This window comes from Myxocyprinus asiaticus, chromosome 6 (assembly GCF_019703515.2).
Source record: "Myxocyprinus asiaticus isolate MX2 ecotype Aquarium Trade chromosome 6, UBuf_Myxa_2, whole genome shotgun sequence".
NCBI classification, from domain to species: domain Eukaryota; kingdom Metazoa; phylum Chordata; class Actinopteri; order Cypriniformes; family Catostomidae; genus Myxocyprinus; species Myxocyprinus asiaticus.
Window position 1 is genome coordinate 12220511 of NC_059349.1, and position 22736 is coordinate 12243246.

Consider the following 22736-nt stretch of genomic DNA (forward strand, 5'->3'; position numbering starts at 1 on the left):
TTTGAAAAATATAAAATAAAATAAGACATTTAAGATACTGCATGATTTATAGGTCACTGATCAATTGAAAGCCAATTTGTGACACTGACCAAGTTAACTGCTCTGTACAAATGTTCAGATTTCCTGCTGCCATTCACTGTAAAAAAATAAATTAAAAAAATAACAAATCCAACTTCCATTTTGTCAGACAAACTACTTTAAAAGTAGTTTGAACTGTCTAATGAAGAATATGTTAAATATGTCACGCACAACAGAGACAAAACAGACTGTTGTGCATGAAAATCCCAGGAGATCAGCAGTTACAGGAATACTCAAACCAGCCCATCTGGGACCAACAATCTTCCATGCGATTATCTAATAAGCCAATCGTGTGACAGCAGTGCAGTGCATAAACTCATGCAGATACAGGTCAGGAGCTTCAGTTAATGTTCACATCAACCATCAGAATGGGGGAACAAAATGTATCTCATTGATTTTGATGTGGCATGATTGTTGGTGCCAGATGGGCTGGTTTGAGTATTTCTGTATCTGCTGATCTCCTGGGATTTTCATGCACAACAGTCTCTAGAATTTACTCAGAATGGTGCCAAAAACAAACAAAAAAAAAAAACATCTAGTGAGCGGCATTATATTGCAACATTATGTAGCAATATAATGCTTTATTAATATTTTCCTAACAAAGCCTTCCACAATATAAAGAGAATGCACTCAAATAGCACCAATTGAAGTAACATCAAACGTTTCCCAAAGTCTAAGTGAGAGTTTGACTAATTGAAAGAACTAGTCCCCACATAGGTTGCGTATTCATTACAATGGGCATTAAATCCTTTAAACTCTCATCCTCCACAATATTAATTTGCCAGTAGACTGTGGCTATCCGCTTTGTTATAGCAATCATGAAGCTGCGTACATGATTCACGTCAAAGTGGCAACGCCAGCGACGTGTGCCACTTTGAACTCACCATGAATAGTGCTTGCTGACAAAATGTCTCATTCTGCGTTTTGGTGATGGTTTAGATTTGGTGTGCTTCTGTGGTAATTAAAACGTGCCTTACATGCGCTGAAAAACACTTGATCCCTAAGTCCTATCTGTGCTTGTTTGTACATAAAAAGAGCTCCTTTCTCCATAATTTTATCACTGACAGGGAAGCGCTGTCAGATATTCTTTTATTTACTGAAATAACAACCTCCACGGCTCTATCACAGGAGAGAGAGTAACAGTCAACTAGCGTGTTAAGACAGTTCAGCCCATAGAATGTCTATGGGACCGCCACATTACGCTATTTTGTGCTTAGGTTGTAGAGTCTCATTACTAGAAGGGCTCTGGTGCTGTGGCTTGTGCATCAGTGTAATGACTCCGGGCGGACACATTACAAAGTTTCCGCCCTTCACACCAGTGTTAATACTGTATTAACGGTAAATTAATCGCAATTAAGAAATATTAATGCGTTAATCTTTTTTATTTAATCGCATATGTTAATGCGTTATTTCCAACAGCTCTAATATATACATATAAATATTTACTTGGCAAGTAGCCGTGTGTGATGAAGAGGAGGGCGTGGCTGGGACGTGTTGGAGCACGGCCGGCACTGAGTCAGCTGATCAGTGGGAGAGCGAGATAAGAGGGAGCTGGAGACGCCAGTTCGGGAGAGAGAGAGATGGATGCAGCCGTGCTGCATGTGTGTCTGTGTTTGTTTTATGTTGAGTTTTATCATTAAACTTTATGTTTACTGTTCAGCCGGTTCCCGCCTCATCCTTGCCCATCCTTTACCTGTTACACAATGTAATAAGCAGGATAACATTCAGTCAGCTGGATATTATCGCATAATAAACCCTTTAAGATAATAAAAGACCATGTGCTTTATGTTGCTGTCCTGATCAATTTATTTTCTGATTGTACATTATCCCTTACATGTCCATCTGACACTGTATAATGTGGTGTTTGTTATATCATGGAATTTTCTGTACTATATGTAGCTCAGCGCTAAGGCCCAGTGATTAATGCAGCCTGCCAAACCATGTGTTGAAGCAGCTACAAGAATAGAACAACAATCATTACCTGTGCTGCTGCTTGTTAGAGCCACAGCACTCCTTGTGGCCAGCAGGTGGTAAAGCAATAAGAGGACACTGATGGGATGGTTTACTCTGTTGTTTGCCACAGAAATCAATAGCTATATACGTCAACCAGAGATAATGAGGCCTTCTCAGCTTTCCACTTGGAACCAAATAAGCCATAATTACACCCTTACTGAGCAGGACAGACTAGAACACTGTCCAACAAGTGTTTTGAGAACTGAGGGAAAGATAATGTGTCCATAGAAAACAAAAAGACAATTTTGAAAAGGAGGCAAGCAGAATGCTACAGTATACATTACTAGCCAGAAGTCTGGACACATCTACTCATTCTTTATTATTACTATTCATCAAAGTCATCAAAACTATTTAATAACACAAATGGAAGTGTAGGGAATTATTTAGTGACCAAAAAACAAATTCATCCATTTCAAAATAATGAAAATAAAATAATTAGTTTTGTACAGAAATTCATACATATGCATGATTTATATTTGTCATCAAAAGGTCAAAAGGTTATTAAGGTCATGAGAAACATAAATTTAGTCCAAATATTTGACTGGTAGTGTAATGTCAACCATTGTTTTATTTGTATACTGTACAATGTATATACATTATGTGCCAGAGATGAGTTTGAGTCTACCTTAGTCGAGTCTGAGTCAAGTCCGAGTCTTTAAACAATCGAGTCCGAGTCGAGTCCGAGTCCAAAAGTTGATTTTTTTCCCCCTCTACTCAAACAGACTAAAGAAAGTGAAAGCTGTGTTAGTCATTACAACAAAGGTTATTATTTCAAATTTTAATTGTTTTTTTTTCTACTTCATTTTCAATTTGTCCATTAAATTATTTTAGTTTTATCTAAAATTATGGATGGAATACATGTAATGTAATTAATTAAATACATTTAATGTGTTTAAAACATTTAATAAATGGTCACATTAAAACAATTTAATAATGCCCATAAAATTAAGCAGAAAATAAAAACAGAAAAGTTCAGATATGTATTTTTATTCTACTACACTTCACACTTTTCAGTCCTCCTGCTGTGTCCAGGTGTAGCCTATAAGATCAATTTTTTTTTATTTTTATGACAAACTCTCTTTGAGCTGACGTGTTGTTCTTTTCACATTATATTTAGTATGGATAATAGGTGAATAGAGACTTCTCACCTTACTCGTGTTCTTCATTGTATTTTCTGACTTTTTTGCCATTGAAACTTTACAGCTTTACAGGTAACACACAGAGGTTGCACTACAACTATGTGTTGGACTGAGTTGTAAAATTTTCATCATGGTCTATTTCATCCATCATATTAGTTTAAATGTCCCTGATCTTTGATACTTTGAAAGAGTGCGCGCTGCTGCTCTCAGCCAAAATAATCACACGTAAGGACATATATGCGTGAAAACTGATGCGCAGTATATTAAATACACAGAATGTATGATAGTACTAACTGTAGAGAGCACATCAATATGAAGACAAAGCCAAATCCCTGATATTTAGAGGCAATTTTAAAATCACGGCCGGACACATTTTTCAGGTCTGAAAATGAGGACATGTCCGGGAAAAAGAGGATGAATGGCCACCCTATGTTACGTAATTTGTTTGCTTGTTTGTTTGTCATTGCGTCACAAATGTCATGGACTTGGCTGGACTCTGAAAAAAATCCCAAGTCCTAAAGGCTCGAGTCCAAGTCAAGTTTTCAAAGTTTCAAACAACGTTTAACATGACACAGTGCCAATGGCGTTGATTTGGTTTTTATACTCTTAAATATTTTACACTGTGTATCATATCAAACATTCAGAAAAAGCATTAGGGTTAATGTTTCAGAAGAACATTAACCCTTTCTGAAAATTCTTACCTACTCATCTGAAATGCCTGTCTGCTTTCCTCACCCTAAAAACAACAACTGATAATTTCTATTGATGCCTATAACATCTTCACTGACTCCAAATATGACACATATGTGATATATTTAATGTTTTCTAAATTCATTCAAAAGTTTTGTGTGGATAACAGACCTACAGACCGAAATTGCACATGTTGTCAGCCACTGACTGTGTCTTGTGAGAGACAAAGTTTTATTCCTGCACGGGGCGCTTGACACTCTGAAAAGAGAATGCATCCATGCATCCGCATTTAAATCTCAGAACGTTTTATATCCCTTTGGAGACATTTTACACTGGATAGTTTTGTTTAATAAAAACTGCTAATTTCAAAGATTCATACCTGTGAAGGGAAATTGCCTCAGTGTTATCTATAAAAGCATTTTTAAAAATCCTCATCCAGTAATAATAAACGTCTGTGATTGGCCCATCCTGGTCAGCGCTGAAAAAAAGTAACATGTACCACTTGACACCGCCATCTATGCTAGAGGGGGATTACGTGACAACAGTTGGGCGATACCAACTCATACAATGGAGGGGGGACATCAGTTTTTGTCTGATTATGAAAGACTCACAGTCACGCAATTGCAAGGTACCTTATACTAAATTATTTTCAGCGTTGATAAAAAAATATATAAACAAGGACAGATGCATGATTGAGGAGTGAGGGGGGATCATTCACAACATTGGGGGGGGACAATCATAGCTATTATGTATTTTAGCAATAACTGTGTTCCTTTTCTCAGTAATGACTACGCAGTGAGTTTCATTAGCTTCACAGCAGTTTTACGCTGATTACATGATCAACAGGCTGTCAGTGTAGAAAACATCACACCAAGTTTTTCATCTTATAATCCCTCTCTCTGTTTGGCAGGGATGTGAGCCAATAGAGTGACCTTAATTAATCTATAGGTGGCTGGCCCAGAATAGAGTGACATTCAAAAGGACAGAGGCCTGTGGATTTGTTTCCTTTCATGAAGAGAAGCATATTGACTTTCATTGTATACTCAGCTAGGGGGTAGTCAAACAACCTGGCTTTGTCACAGTCCATACTATGTGACAGATTGGATAACACCAACCATGCAGCCTGAATACAGGTGGTTAAGAATCGCAAATCGTGACTTGCATGTTTTGGTTGAAGTCAATGAGCATGCATGACTTTTGTATGCATGACTTGTTTAACTAAACCACATGATTCAGCTTGGGTAAAGATATTTGAGTAGGTCAATCAACACGATCCTTTTAATTACCTTTCTGTGCACATAGATGAAAATAATACTGTGTGTTGAAATGTCACACTCAATTGCAAAATAATGCTATTAATTTACTACACACATGGCATTATAAAACAAACGGAAAGTAGAATTTCACAGGCAATCCATGATGCCTGAGATGGTGTAAACACTTTGTCATACTGATGAGAAAATATGTGCCACTGAAAATTTCATACTAGATTTCTTATAGAGGATCATAGCCAAAAAAAAAAAAAAAAAAAAGCTTTTCCAAGCTTCACTGAATGCACACCATGGGCTGGATGTGCTTACTGTAGATTGTTTCCAAGAAATTAATCTACATCCTAATCTGTTGGTTACATCACATCTCTCTGGGGTATACTCAGGTTATCCTACCATTTTACAATGTGTCATTTAAATACACATCCAGAGGCAAAAATTTGTATAGGTGTAAGTATTTCGACATCAAAGGCAATAAAAAAATTTTGTATGAAGGTACCTCTTTTAAAAGTAAAAAGGTAAAGTACTTTACCTCTTGCTAATGTAAACTGGTTTCAGACAGGCTTCCAAGGCAGTATAACATCTACAGTGATGAGCCAAAACATTTTAACCACTCACAGGTGAAGCGAATAACGCTGATCATCTCCTAACAAGGCTACATGTCAAGGTCTGGGCAAATTAGATTGCAAGTGAACAATCAGTTCTCATAGTCAACATACTGTATTGAATGCAGGAGAAATGGACAAGAGTAAAAATCTGAGCGACTTTGACAAGGGCAAAATTGTAATGGCCAGAAGACTGGGTTAGAGCATCTCTGAAATGGCAAGGCTTGTGGGGTGCTCTCGGTCTGCAGTGGTGAGTACCTACCGACAGTGGTCCGAGGAGGGACAAACCACAAACCAGATGACAGGGTGTCGGCTGCCCAAGACTCATCGATGCACGAAGGCAACAAAGGCTATCCCTTCTGGTGTGAACCGACAGAAGGTCTAATGTGGCACAAGTCACAGAAGATTGTAATGATGGTTACGGGAGGAATGTGTCACAACACACAGTGCATCGCACCCTGCTACGTATGGGGCTGCATAGCCGCAGACCAGTCAGAATGCCCATGATGACCATCAAAAGCGCCTACAATGGGCATACGAGTGTCGGAACTAGATGTTGGAGCAGTGGAAGAAGGTTGCCTGGTCCGATGAGCCATGTTTTCTTTTACATCACGTCGACGGCCATGTACATGTGCGCCATTTACCTGGGGAAGTGATGGCACCAGGATGCACTGTGGGAAGATGACAAGCCGATGGAGGGAGTGTGGATGCTCTGGGCAATGTTCTGAAGGGAAACCCTGGGTCTGGCCATTCATGTGGACGTCAATTTGACACGTGCCACCTACCTAAACATCGTTGCAGACCAGGTACACCTCTTCATAGTAATGGCTTTCCCTGATGGCAGTGGTCTCTTTCAGCAGGATAATGCACCTTGCCACACTGCACACATTGTATTCAGGAATGGTTTGAGGAACACGATGAAGAGTTCAAGGTGTTGCCCTGGCCTCCAAATTCCCCAGATCTCAATCCGATTGAGCATTTGTGGGATGTGCTGGACCAACAAGTCCGATCCATGGTGGCTCCACCTCGCAACTTATAGGACTTGAAGGATCTGCTGCATTCTTCAATGGATCTTACTTTTTACATTACATTTATGTATTTGGCAGACGCTTTTATCCAAAGCGACTTACAGTGTACTTATTACAGGGACAATAACCCCGGAGCAACCTGGAGTTAAGTGCTTTGCTCAAGGACACAATGGTGGTGGCTGTGGAGATCGAACCAGCAACTTCTGATTACCAGTTATGTGCTTTAGCCCACTACGCCACCACCACTCATTCTTGGTACCAGATACCACAGGACACCTTCAGGGGTCTTGTAGAGTCCATGCCTTGGCATGGTTTTTGTGGCACGCGGAGGACCAACAGCATATTAGGCAGGTGGTCATCAGTGTAATGATCTAAAACAAATTCTGACCACTATGCTTATTTCACGGTAGATCTCGGTTGGTGAAAAGAATCAAAATGGCATCTGAAATGCACTTGAATTTAAAAGATAGCTTGAAACCAGTTTTCTTTAAAAGGTGCCTTTATACAAAACAAAAAACTGTCTGTTAAATCATTGACTAACTATTTATCTTCGTTTTCAGACACAGTTTACATTTAAAGAGGAACAGTGCTTACGAATTGAGCTTGAATGGAAAAGCTGACAATGTGATCACACAGGAAATTCCAAAAGTTCATATACCCTGAAATTGACCCCATTCTGCCAAATTACTGACAAGCACCATGCCCCACTGGACATTTTTGCATAATTGAATGTGTTAATGCCTTTCTCTCTAGTTCAACTGAGCATTTTTGCACTAAAATTAAATTTTTAATGCACTGACAGTTAGGTTTAGGGTTGAGATTTGGGTTAGGAGGTAAAGTTAATAAAATATGCATTCCTGTTGACTGTATTACAACATTTACAACTAAATACAACTTAATATTGGCACTGGACACTTCTCTGGAAAACAGGACGCACATGAACCCAAACAATGACTTTGGGTGCAGTGATTCGAATTTCAGTAAGCACAGACCGAAGTCAGCAGCAGAACTCTTGACCTACTGTCACCGAATTCACAGTGTGATCAGTCTAAAGTCTGGCAGAGATTTTGCTCATCAGAAGCGATTGTTTCAAAGCTTTTCGCACCATATCACACACAGATCGCTGTGAATTCTTCAAGAGTCTGTCACATGCAAAGATCAGCCAAAATAAATGACTAGACTAATTTCCTGAGATGAACAGAGTGCTGGCTTTGATTTGAATAGAAGTGAAAAATAGACTGCAGCTGAATACATTCATAGAAATCCCAGCAAACATTAAGCCTTTCCCACCTCACTGAATAATAATCTTGTCATGTGATTAAAATTTACAATTTGAATTTGAGTGAGTGTGGAGAGGAAGTTGATTGGAAAAACTGGTTCTGCCTGTTTGAAATGTGACCGTGTGAAATGCATCATCCGATCAAACGTCAGGCACCATCGATCCCGGCCCTGTCATATTAAACCCCAGCTGTCATGGTGTGGCGTACACTTCAGTTTGAATGTGCAAACACTCCTTATTGACTAAACACACACACAACCTTCTAGTAGTGTTTACAGTGCTGCCTCTGGTGTCCAGATACAAATGTTCCACCTGCATCACCTTAGTTCATGTTTTTTGGTTCAACCCTTGTTTAGAAAGAGTGATTTACTGCGTTTCTCATGTAAACAGATGTTATTTAATCTGATTGTGGGCGGATAATCAGGTCCTCTGAGCCGTGTCTGCCAGACAGACATCTGGTTATGAGTCTCAGCAGAGCTGATTACAGTGTCTATGTTCTCTGGTGTGCAATGACGTCGGACCTTCTTTCTGCTCTCTGACAAACTAGATTCTTAAGCTGTTGTCCAAAACCTTGTGAGCTGCCTCAGTGCCTACTGCCTACATAGCAGCTGCCTTCTAACACCATTTCCTTACCAGACGCGGTGCAATAAAGTTCAGTGACAAGCAATCTCTCAGTCCACATTGAACGTGACATGGCTGCGCAAAGAGATGGGGGTAGGGGGGAGCTCCATGCAACAGGGAATCATAAAGAAAGTAAGAGGGAGTTGGTATGTCTGTCACTGCTCCTCCATTCTGAATCAGTATGTATTCACAGCAGATGAGGTAACCTGGCGCAACGCAGCAGAAATTGAAACCAAGTGATCAACAGAATGTTGTGTCGCTTGCAGATCAATCTACTTTAAAAGGCTAGAATGCTTGACTGTGTGTGAGATGTAACATCAAGTAAAAACTACGTTTACCTAGGCTTAAGGCACCATCTAAGATCATGGAACCTCAAGGAAGTGACCAATTTGGAATGCTCTACATAGAAAGCAACTCTGTGCACCACACAATCTAGATTTTCGTATGGGAGATTTGACTCATAATTGATTCCAATAGAGTTTGACATTAGCAAGTTGCCAAGCTAATAGCACAATACTCTAATAAGCATAAAATACATAGCTCACACAAATATTGTGTAAAATAATAAATTTTTAACTTTGCTGAACTATTTTTATTGCTACTTTTCAGTGTTGAATGACATACAGTATACTTTTATATTAAGGCTATCGATTTAACACATTAATTCAGTACGATTAATTACTGTATATAAAAAAATAACATGTTAAAAAATTAAAGCAATTAATCATGCCTCCAGAAATGTTTCATACCAGCAATTCTAGCTTCAAGTACCACCTTCATATTTTTTAGAGTCACAGTCAGCAGAAGGCAGTCAGCACAACTCCAGCTGTATAGGCGACAAACATTTTAAAAACTGTAACTGTACTTATACTGCACTATTTTTCTTCCATCAGTGTTCGCTACATCCCTGTCCCGATTATTTGTTTTTTTATCCATCATTGTGATTGGCTAGGGAGAGAATCGATCTTGTGACTCTCGTCAAATCAAATTGCGCTAATAAAACTTAAATGGCAGCAATAGACCTGGCAAAAATCATAAATCAAGGAGAGAACGGCACACTGCTATAGTTGCTCCAATGTAATTTAATAGAAAAAACAACGTTTCAACCCCTTGGGTCTTTGTCAGGCAGTAAAAAACATCAGGTATTGAAGGCCTACATAAATACTCACACCTGGTAATGGGTGTGGGCAGCAAACAAGTAAACAATTATCCAATGAGGACAAACAACAAGTCAATTATCCTATCTAAAAAACAATCACCAGTGACCTACAATAAAGATCATACAATACCACCAATTATACCAATCCTAAAAAGCTAGTATCACAGCATCAACAATGCATTACAAAGACAAATTAAACTTTACAATTAACATTATAAATAGATTCATGAAATTCGAGCAAATTAAGTATAAACCAGTAACATAAACAAACAAGCATAGAAAAACAAAACGTAACATAACACGTTGCAAAGAAGTTCATAATTCATAATATTCAAACAAGTAAAGCATCCAAGAAAAAAGAAATTTACAAAAAAATGTTTTAAATCAAAATCTAAATTAAGGCCTTTTGGACAGAGGGTATTATTTAGTGTGCATATATAAAATACCTCTCTTTGTAAGAGGAGTTTGTTGACATCACCTCCTCTTCTAGATATCTTAACCTGTTCAATCCCTGTGTATCGAAGTGTAGACAAATTATGCTTAAATTGATTAAAGTGAACAGCAATGTTTTTTTTGTTTTTTTTATCATTAAGTTGAATATTGCTTCTATGTTTGGTTTTTAAACTCTGTTGTGTTTTTCCAACGTAAACCAAACCACACGGACATGAAATTACATTGGGTACATTGTCCACAGCTATAGTTGCCGTCGGGGACAGATAGAAACAAATGTACCGAGCTTTCATGTGACTGATCAGCCCTAACAACAAACTGTCATATATTGGGTGCATGCTTGAATACTATTCGTGGAGGATCCTTACAGAAATGATTCATTACAGGATCAGAGCTGAGAATATGCCAGTGTTTATGTACAGTTTGTTCAAATTCTTTACCTACAGGAGAATATTGAATTATACAGGACAAGCGATTGCTTTTAGACTCAGGACGTTTTCTATTGAGGCATTCATTTTGATCTGTATTTTCAAAAAAAAAAATGGTTTTGTAATTTTTATCCCTGTTTTGATCATGCACCTGCCTTACTACTTCTATTTTTTAGCAATAGACCTGGCACCAACTGCTATTAATCATGGAAGAGGTGGGGGGGTAATGTGGAGGATGCCTCAAGCAGCAGTACAACACCTGGATGGCTGCACCTGAAGGCCTTTTTCTCAACGAAGACGAAGAAGGGCAATTGCATGATCATGTCATGTCAGCTTTGCTCTTCTATGCCAGTCGAGATATCGGCATTCAAGAATGAGATAAATGTAACATTTTTGCTTTCTAGATTGTCTGTATCCATAATGTAGCCTGTAAATTAGCTATCACTGATAATATTGGGCTGCTGTGTGAGATCTATATTATGGAACTGCAATGTAATTAGTGTTAGCTCACTATCTCTGCCTAAATCAGCACATTAGGTGAGGACAACCACTTCAAACATATTGTCACATATTCATTTGTGACAGTTAATTAAGTGCCCAGCAGCGAAGCGTCACATATTTGTGTCTTTGGAATTAACAGCGAAATCACCAGCTCCTGCATTTTAAATCTGCTTGTGCCAAGTTACCGACAAGGAGAGAAGCAGACTCTCTATGCCTTTCACAGAAACAGCTGCTCAAGCATCCTTTTCAACAACATGATATGTTTATTTTATGTTACAGACATACTGTAAATATAATGATAAGCGTATACACACACACAAACTGATTTTTATCTTTACAATTTTAACGGTGAATAAAAAATATTGACGCTCTTATCAAGCATATGACTCACTTCAGACAAAGACAATATGCATGTGTTCTATACAGTCCACTCTTGGATTTAGACCACTGACAACTTCATGATTGCTATGTTCAATCTGGTTTTCATGCTGACAGATCCAGAGTGGTTGGGCTATGTTTTGAATTCTAAACTACTCGCCTGTACTCTATACCCCCACTAGTGTGCAGGACGTGACATGCCATGTGACAGTCTTTTTCTGCACTTTTCAACATTTTGAACATAATGTTTTTTTCACAAAAATAACTCGCTTTGTGAGCATTAAGGGTATCTTAGACCATACACATTTTTTTTTTTCATACATTGCGATCTAAAATGGTGATCAGTGTATTAAAAATAACCTTTTCATCTTCTAATCTTTGTAATCATGTCTTCCTGTTATTTTTTTGCAAGCGGACACATTTAGTGTTTATCATATGTGACAGGTACTTAATTTTGAAATATATATATATATTGGGAAGTAACATAACATTTACTTGAGTATGATGTTTCAGTATTCTTTGCGATTCATTGTGATTCATTCAAATAATGAATCGGCATTTCAGGTAATTAATCTGTGTGGATGTGGCCTTAGGAGGCAGCATAATTAAGATGTCTACAGACTACTTTTTGAAACAGCTTCCGAAGCCAGCTCAATAGATTCTGAAAAGGAACACTCCCAAACACTTTCCAAAATACTCTCCTGCCTGCCATTGATCAAAGGAATATGACATTGGTTTAATATATGTTGCTATGTTGAAATGCTCAAAAAGTAGTAATGTTTCTGATGGCACAATATTTACACTTTGTGAGGAATCAACCTTCGAAAGGCTTAATTACTTATAGATGTCCCAGCATATTAAGCTGGGATAGGAGAAAGTATTTGAAAAAGTTACACACATCACCTTTGTCTATGGACAGTGTCTGTGGCATCCCTCAGTTTGTAAATATTAACAGGATGTGTGTTTACATTAAATATGCTTACAGAAGCTTAGCAGAAAACTTGTGTAGAAGGTTTAGAATCTTCGGTTAATGTGCTTCAGTAAAACGGGTGAATTCTGAGCTGTAAAGTCTTTTTGAGGTGGGACTACTTTTTTTGGTGGATGGCTGTAACAGTTAAAGGACGGGCAAGGAGGAGGCAGAAACCGGCTGAACAGTCAACATAAAGTTTTAATGCAGAACTCAACATAAAACAAACATAAACAAACATACACATGCAGCGCGGTTGCGGGCGTCTCTCTCTCTCTCTCGAACTGCCGTCTCTGGCTCCCCTTTATCCCGCTGATCAGCTTATTTAACGCCGGCCGTGCACCCTCACAGCTGGGCCACACCCTCTTCCTCGTCACAATGACTTTCTGGTTATGTGTCACTGATGAAGCAGAGACGTCATTTCTCAACAAATTTAATATACATGACCTCCAACTCAAGAGGCCAGCTTTGCTTACAGGCTTACACATTTCCTGTTTACTTCAGTTGAACTTCCACCGAAATCAAATAAATGTAGCAGCCCTGGCTGTATTTGGAGCTCTGTTCTTTTCCCTGTCTGCCTATCAACTCAGTCTGGAGTGGCTCAAAGGTCAGCTACTTTGTGCCGTAATGGCTTCCTGGCTCTGCTTCAGAAGCTGCTCCCTCTTCCCTCCGTGGGTCCTCTGCCTTACCGTTACCATGGTTTCTAAAGTTGAAGTGGAGAGGATTAAATCTACACGTTGCCTCCTTTTTAAAAAAAAATCTTTGCACAGATTACCATCTGTAGATGATGTAGACCTTGCACCGAATCAGCTGAAGTGCCAACTATGATATCATATGATCTTTCTCATTTGGAAGAAAATACTACAGTATCAAGCTGTTGATAACATTACTGCACCTCTATGGCATAAGAATCATCTAATCAATGGTTTAAAGACCTGAACATCAAAAGACCATTTAGCACTATAGGGTGAGAAAACACCATTTCTGAAAGTCAGAAAATTGCAGACATAAATAATTCAGCCTTTTTTTCAAGATTGTGTATTGGAGTGTGTGTGTGTGTGTGTGTGTGTGTGTGTGTGTAAGTGTGTGAAGGTGACAGGCACTCTCTACATTCACACTTTGTGGCTCTCATCAGGTTTTTGAGGGCTCGCTGTCACTGAGCATCGATCTGTTTACCCTGTCAAACCTCGTCGTCCCACCCACCTCATAGCTTCGCAGCAGCTATCTGTAATTTTATGCCCTGTCCCAAGATGTGTTGGCAGGCCATCCAATAATGCAGCCCAGCGGATGGATGAAAACCAGTTGCAAGGATTTATGAGCTGTGATTTTCAAAAAAATACACTTTAGGCATAATTGTTCATTTTGAAAGCATTAAAGAGTCACAGCACCCCCCCCTGTTTCAGCACAGTTGAGTTCTTACCACATTTTTTAACCCTTGTGTGTCAATAAAAAAAAGTTACTCAGAGGTCCTTAGAGGACAAAACTGTCCGCGTCAAAAAACTGCCTGAAAAATATTATATATTAATGTTATTTTCCACTTTCACTGACTTGGATTTTTTAACCAACATCAGTCCTGATCATAACTACCAAATATTCATTAATTTACGTGATTTTAACCCTTTAAATGCCAGTTTGTTTACATAATGTCACTGTTGTTTTTTTACACACACACACACACAAAAATTTCTCAATACACACATATGAAACACACCCTGACATCCATACCACCACACCCACACAATTTTAGCTGCATCATTTATCCAGTTGGCCTGCAGTGCTCTATAATACATCAAACAGAAAATAGGAAAAAAGCATGTATTTGCTCCATAGGCTACACATGAGAAAAAAGGCACCATCTGGTGGAAAATATTAAAAAATTTAATTTTGAAGCCAGGGCTCTGGAATGAAAGCATAATATCATATAATTCATGATTTTATGCTTTAATGGCACTGGGATCAAATATTGCAGTTTTAATGGGTTTCAATGGGGACATTTTTGTCCTGAAGGTCATGAGCGTAACTATTTGTGTACACAGTGTATTATAGATGTATTATAGGAACTGAGGTTGAAATATCAAAATTCCCCCCAAAATACACATCTTTGGCTAAATTTATGGCGTTGGCATTAACACAGCCAAAATGATCGAAAAAACAAAAATGAAAAAGACATAAATGTCCCGAAGGTCGCACAAGGATTAAATGATGCACTCAAAGTGGGCATGATAAGTACTGGAGTGAGAGGAGAAGGGGGAGTGAACCCAACAACTGTCTGATCCAGTCACTCAACTTTAATAATGCAGTTAACAGCATATTCCAAGATGATGATTTACAAATATAAGTACTTAGAACGGTTAACACGATGGATGGATGGATGGATGGCGTTTGTATCTGGGACAATCAATGCAAACCGCGTCTCTAACGAGTCCCAGTCAGAGACACTGCACATCACCACATATCTCCAAACACTCACGTTAATAAACGCGTGCTGCGCAAACATTTAAAAGGTGTTGCCTTTGAATGAAAGCCTGACCTGTCCCTCTGTCAGCAGTGTGGGAGGGACTTGCGTCACAGTACTATCAACTCTCTCAACTGACTGATGGCGCTTGAGAGTTTGAAGCACTGGTGACGTGCATGGCAACCACTCGCTTGTCAAAGGGTAAAGGCCACGCCTTTTCATGAATAATATCGAGAACACCCGTGACGTAGTTTGCTGAAATTCAATGGAAAACCTAACCACATACGTCACGACCTGTGACGTTGACTCGATGTTCATTTCAAACCCAGAAGACAAAAATAAATTGAACCCTTTTCCTCTTGAAATGAAAAATAATGAATGTTGACATTATCTGCCCTTGTGTGCAAGACATATATACCTGTTAACATCTCAAAAATTTGTTGTAGTGTTTCATGGCACTTTAAGCAAGCCTAATGGGTGCTACATTTTCTGAAAAACATGCCTGACTATCAGATGTCACTGGTTTTGATAATTAATAATGAAAAAATCTAATTATAGCACTTACTTTATGCAAAAGTTAAATTATGCAATATTGTTGAACTGATATGTCCAAGACCTCACAGAGAGAGAGAGATTTTGCCATGTTTACATCCATTTCTTTTTTTAAGTCTGCAAGATGTACGATTTTTTTTGGTTACAATTAACAAAAGTTCATTATTGAGTGAGTACATTAAAAATCCATGTTCAAAACCCTGTCATTGTCTTACCCCGATTCACTATGCTAAGCCAACAGTAATTATTTTCATTTTGAGCTGTCAGGTCAGACTTGGCGTGAAATCTCAGGCATTCGTCATTCGACCTTGCATGTTTATGTCATATCCCTAAGCTCAGAAAGAAGGTCCGGTTGTGTTGTGAGAAGCGGGAAGCGAGTGCGACAGCTGTTCAGTCAGTCACGGTTTAAGAAGTCAAGACAGCAGTGGAGTAAAATCACTCTCCTAATGGATTTAACTGTTTTTTACTTTTTGAAAAGTTGTTTACTTGCTATAATGCTTATGTTTTCTATCAGGGTTGATGAAGCGTATTTTTTTGTCATGCTTTAATGAACGGAACATTACTCATGTGTACCTATCACAATGTGTTTTTTTTTTTTTTCCTCTGGTGAAGTTACTGTTACATGTTTACTAATATTCATGACTTCTGAGTATTTTATAGCAGCATTGCTGCAGTTTCATAAGTCCCATAAGTGCGTGTCTCTAAGTGTGTGTGCCGCTGTTTTCTCAGGCAATTTTTTTTCTTTTTTTACCTCAGTCACAGAAATGATGTTGTCACTTTCCATTTTCCTTTTAGCAGAATATATATATATATATATATATATATATATATATATATATATATATATATACTGTATATATATATTATTTTTATTTGTATTTATTATAAAAATTTATTTTTTTTGTGCCTGATGAAGACCGAATGGTTTAAACTTTGCAGGCAAGTGTAAGCCAATAATTAATTTTTTAGTAATGAATTAGAGTACAGACACTTGCCATTTTATTCTTTAGAAGATAGCCCTTTTAAACAGATCTAAAAGCCACAGTAGGTACAAGGTGGTGAATGTAAGCTCATCTCATGTTGTTTATAATGTACCGATTTCATAGCACAGTAATGCTTATTAATTTGTATAGCATGCAACAATCTCTCTGTTGTAACTTTACATCCAAATATACTATAAAAAATCTATTATTGTAATTGTTATGGTTTGCAGTGCATAGACCTACTGTTGAAGTATGGCAGTTCACTTGCATTGTCCACTTAGGCTCTAGACCAATCTAAAAATAGAGTGTCTTCAATTGGATTCATATCAGCAATTTCACAAGTTTCACCTCTTAATATGATATGTGTAATACAATACAAACATTAATATGTATTGTGTAGTGGAAAAACACTTTAATTATCACATAAAAAATTTATTAAGTGCTGTTTGTATCTTCCTCACAGTAAGTAATATATAGTTTAGACATGTTTAAGCAAATACGAAACATAATACAAACATGAAAATAGCTCGTCATGACCCTGCAGGTGATCTCTGAGTCCTCAAACCATGAGATTCATCCGCCAGAAGAGCAGTACTGAATCACAACTGACGTAAAGTGTTCCTCTGCAAGTAACTTGCAGTTTTATGCTTCAACCGCTAGAGGGACAAAAGGTACAGGTAGCTTTAAAGGTGCTATATGTAAGATTGACAACAAGCGTTTGAAATGGGTATTGCAGTCCAAATTCAAAATATTGGATTTTGGGGTAGCCAGAAAGTTGTCACGCAAATTAGCCAACTCAGCATCCGTTTTAAAGTATTTCTGGGCTTTAAGCTGTCTCCATCTTCCAAAGGCATCTCCAATATTTATCCTTGTTTTACTACTCCTCTGGTCATGGTGGTTTTTAGATGGATGGTGAGGCTTTTTAGGTCGGGTGGAATCTGTTATCTCTGATCCAGTTCGTTTGCTGGCTTCCATGGCTGCAGCACGCAGTGTTGTTTGCCTGCAAACTTGTTCAAATCTGGCAACCCCGCGGTGTCGAAATACTATTGGTGAGTGGGCAGTGGGCGGGATCACACAGGCCAAAACATAAACAGAAATTCCGGCCTGGAATGGAAACTTCAAAGTAGAATATACTGGCTGTAGCATTGTTATCAGAGAAGCCAGTATTTCAACTTAGCATGTTTCCTAATTCTCTAATGACATATTATGATCATTTTATGATTTAGTACAGTAAAATATTACACATAGCACCTTTAAGTCAACATGAATTGCATTCGCAACCCGTTTAATTTTGTGTTTCAGATTAGAGATCTGCATGGGCATTAAATTGAAGCCTGAGCCGATACATGAGATCGTGTGACCCAACTTGAAAATGTTTTTCTTCTCCAAGCAAGTAATATTGGTTGCAACAGAATGTTGCTGTCTCAAGAAAAAAAATTAAGTTCCTGTAACTTGTAACTTGACACACTGTAAAAAATCAGAAGTTGAGAAAACTTAAAAAATTAAGGCAACCAGCTTCAAGGCTTTTTGATCTTTCTCAACGTAGGGGTTGAAAAACAAGACTTTTGGGCGTATTGTGAATGTGTAAAGTAAACAGTCAATTTTGATCAAATACATTTTTGAAACTATTTGTGTCTTGCCACCTAGTTTTCTCTCACATCTCTAGCTCAAATTGAAATGTCTAGTCTGCATGAGTCTTTACTAACAGGTTCATAGTGAGTCATTATTGCAAAGAGATAATCTTACTTCCCCAGCCTCTTATCTATTTTCTTTCTTCCTTTTTACACACCCTCTCCATCTGGGCTCTCTGTAGATGGACAACTTTCTCCTGAGTACTTCTTCCTTCTCTCTGTGCTAAGAATAGCATCTGTTTACCTACTTTGTTCCACTTTCCTCGCTTCTTTCACTGTAAGCTCTTTTCCCAAGTTGTTTCTGGGCCACCAATGATACACAACTCTTAACTGATTTTTTCCTCAGTCTCTTATACTATATGTAGCTGTTTTCAGAGAATGGACTTGCAGTTTTCTAAGCATTATGAAGAGTGCTCAGTGACTGTATGGATTTCTTTTTGAAGTGTATATGGAGGGGTTGCATGCTATAAACAAAGCCTTTAGTTAAGCAATGATTGATGGATATTATCCATGCAGTTGTTTTAGCATTATTTGATAATGGATCAAAGTCCTTGGTTCAAGCAATTGTATGCATAATAGCTATTACTTATAAAATGCACAGACAGGTTATGCAATCAAGGGAGACTGATTGAGACAGATCCCCGTCTGCTGATTGTCACCGCCTTATTCAGCACAAACCATTTGCTGTGACAGACTGTCACTGGACAGAGCATGACTTCAGAGTATTAACTGTTCTGTTGGCCTAATGGTGGCTTTTTAAAAGAGGCAGCTGCTGCTGGTAATGCCACAGCTCTCAAAACTGCATGACGTAACAAAAAAAAAAAACAACAAAAAAAAATCAACAAACACCTGAACAAACAAAATGGCAGTTGTGTTATTTATATATAATGATTCAATTTAATTTGTCAAATAATGCCAAAAAAAACAAAAAAAAAAAAAAAAAAAAAGATGTAATTAAGAGTAACCTCAAAAAGTACAGTAGTCTAAAATACTTTTACCATAAGATATTTTCATTTTCAAAGTAATTTTCATCTGCAGTCAGTTTTAATAGGCCTTGACCTTCCAACTTATTAACTATTTGTCATGACAGTTTCAACGATGAAGAGTGAATACATCATAAAATAGCTGAGCATGCTATTCCCAACAGACACCAAGATCTCATTCACTCAATTTAATACTTTGTAAGACTTGTTGAAATAAACTGGCCAGAAATATGCAATGGGCAACATATATCACTGGTCAGCACGATGGGGAAGCAAAACAGTGTTTCTGGATGTGTTCTACTGACTCTTTTGCCTTCATTTTCTTAACGTGTAAGGGTACAATGGGGCTAAAGGCACCCCAAAAACCATCCTTTCACTTATTGGATAGTTATTAAAAAACTTTTGATTTAATCATCTTGAACCAAACTGAAATCAACAAATAGGCTAAGTATTTTGTCTCATTATATTTCTCATTTGTCTCATTTCGTTTAGATACTAGCATAGATTTTAATTTAAAAATGAACTTTAAGCATTACATGCAATATTCTCATGGATCAGAAAAAATCATTAAGATTGTAGTAACAAACAAACAGGTGTTGGGGGATATATATATATATATATATATATATATATATATATATATATATATATATATTATCAGGTGCTGCTAATATAACATTATATATATATATATATATATATATATATATATATATAATGTTATATTAGCAGCACCTGATAATATATATATATATATATATATATATATATATATATATATATATATATATATATATATATATATATATATATATACAGGGTTGGGAGGGTTACTTTTGAAATGTATTCCACTACAGATTACAGAATACATGCTGTAAAATGTCATTTGTAATGTATTCCGTTAGATTACTCAAGGTCAGTAATGTATTCTAAATACTTTAGATTACTTCAACACTGGTAGATTTTTTCACTTGTTTTGACTATAAAAACTCTGCCAGAACAGTAAGACAAAATACACATGTTAAAACTACATTCTCTGAAAAACCTAAATATCTTATGCAGTGTTGTTTCTAAAACAAGATAAATCAAATTGATCTTGTTTTAAGGATTTTAGATATTTTTACAGGAAAACAATACAAAAATTATTATCAAGAATATGATTTTTGCCCTAATATCAAAGGTCTTACAAGAAAAAATAAATTATGATCCAACGTGAATTTTCTTGATAAAAAATATGATCGTACCTGGTAACATGTGCATGTAAAATGGCTAGAAATAGCATTTTAGCTTAATGTAAAGCTGACAATTTACACAAGGTTTATTTCTATTTCTTGTGCTCCAAACTTACTTAAAACTTACTTCTCTGTCTGCTCGTATGAATGTAGCACATCATAAGAAAGTGTTTCACCGCTGTTCAAATGCACTTTGGATCACATAATTTATATGTATAAATGTTTTCCATCTGAAAGGACTAAATATTAAATGAAACAAATGACAATAAATCTAATGACAGTAATCTCTTCAGTAATCAAAATACTTTTTGAATGTAACTGTATTCTGATTACCAAACTGTAACTGTAGTGGAATACAGTTACTTATATTTTGTATTTTAAATATGTAATCCCCAGGGTTGGGAGGGTTACTTTTGAAATGTATTCCACTACAGATTACAGAATACATGCTGTAAAATGTCATTTGCAACATATTCCGTTAGATTACTCAGGGTTGGGTAGTAACGGAATACATATAACGGGATTACGTATTTAAAATACAAAATATAAGTAACTGTATTCCACTACAGTTACAATTTAAATCATTGGTAATCAGAATACAGTTACATTCAAAAAGTATTTTGATTACTGAAGAGATTACTTTGCATTTTATTGTCATTTGTTTCATTTAATATTTAGTCCTTTCAGACGCATCGTCGGCTGTGACGTCATCCAAGGTCAAATCAATGAAAATAATACGCGATCAGTCTGTGGCGGACGCAAAGTAAAACTCTTTGTATTATATGTTCTGCGTTCAGCACCAATCACCCTACTGGTCACTAGATGTTTTGCTTTCTAGCGAATTAACCACCTCAACCACCTCAACAGTTATCTTGCAGTTTTATAACTACATGTGCCACATTTGCTCAAACGCAAACATACAGCGCGCAAAAAGATAACAACGCGCGTCATTTCAAGAACAATAATCCCAAACGACATGAAACAACTTTTACCGCTCTTTTAGAAAAAAATTCAAATAGCCATGCCCTGTCAACTTATAAAGACCAAACCTGACGGTCTATACTCGTATGTTAAATAGACTACGCTAAGCGCGTAAATGAAAAATAAGCGCGATTTCTTACATCTTCATCCTCGCAGGCGTTTCTCTTGCGGTACTGGACCGGAGGTCGGGATGCGGCATGATGGGGACTCTTCCCCGCCTTATTCTCGTCTTCAGGAACCTGTCCACCCAGGAGACGACTGGCTTCAGGTGGATGGGGAAAAGAATTGTTGGTATTAATCTTCCCCGAGAATCTCTGGTAAAGCGAAGCCATGAGTCCAGTTAAAATTACTAAAGCATCTCAAAGCGACAGATATCTCATCAGCTGCTTTCCTTGAATGTGTTTTATTTTATTTCCCTCTCCCGCAGAAGGTAAACGCTCTTTTTCTTCTTCTTGAATAGCCCAGAGGCTGATGTCCACAAAAGAAAGCCAGTAAGAGGCAGTAAGACGAATTAAAAATGAATCTATAAATGCGCTCCTTTAGAATATGAGAGTAATTTCTCTGTTTTGAGTCTTTGACTCGCGCCCGGGCGGTACTACAGAAAGTCCTCTGTATTCAAAGCACGTTGTTTCCTCTATAGCCAGTCTGCAGGAAAGCGGCTATAACACAGCTTCTATTAAAATGCATTCAGACACTGGATTTAATAAATAGAGCTTACAATATCTCACTACATATCTGAAAATGAGACGATCTATGTAAGCCAGCAGTGTCAGTGTGAGCTTTACGCAGAGTAGTGTGTGTGTGTGTGTGTGTGTGTGTGTGTGTGTGTGTGTGTGTGTGTGTGTACGAGACGCGTTCTGCATGAAAAGTGACCACTGAGGGAATATCTGAAGAACACACACACACACACACACACACACACACACACAGAGAGAGCTCTCAGTTCAGATCTCACAAATCTTTGTAGATCACTTACAAGTGACTGAAACTATAATCGTCATATCATCTCATCAATAATCAATTTATTGTATTGATTCAATATTCAGAAATAACAATAGGCTACTTTTGTACTTCTAGACAATACTGGAAAGCACATGGGTTGTACTCTAGTGCCACACTGTGGTAAATTTAATTACAACAGCCCGGGGACAGACTAACGCTTTGGTCCATTTGTGCTTTCAATCAAGCCACCGTAAATATGTCGTAGCATTTTTTTTTTTTAATTCATGGAAGAAGAGCAGCTTTTAATCCGGGAATATCATCTTACGTTTAACGCGTGGAGATGCGCTCAGCACCTGGACAGCTCCACACCAGC

General features: G+C 37.5%; 1 protein-coding gene across 1 annotated transcript in view; it reads right to left on the reverse strand.

Moving 5' to 3' along the window:
• Nucleotides 1–22202, reverse strand: part of dpp6b (dipeptidyl-peptidase 6b) — a 182431-nt gene extending 160229 nt beyond the window's left edge. Inside the window, exon 1 of the mRNA XM_051700839.1 lies at nucleotides 21562–22202. Within this exon, the coding sequence (XP_051556799.1) occupies nucleotides 21562–21753 (192 nt within the window). The 5' untranslated portion in view covers nucleotides 21754–22202. The remainder of the gene's footprint in view (nucleotides 1–21561) is intronic.
• Nucleotides 22203–22736: the final 534 nt, after the last annotated feature.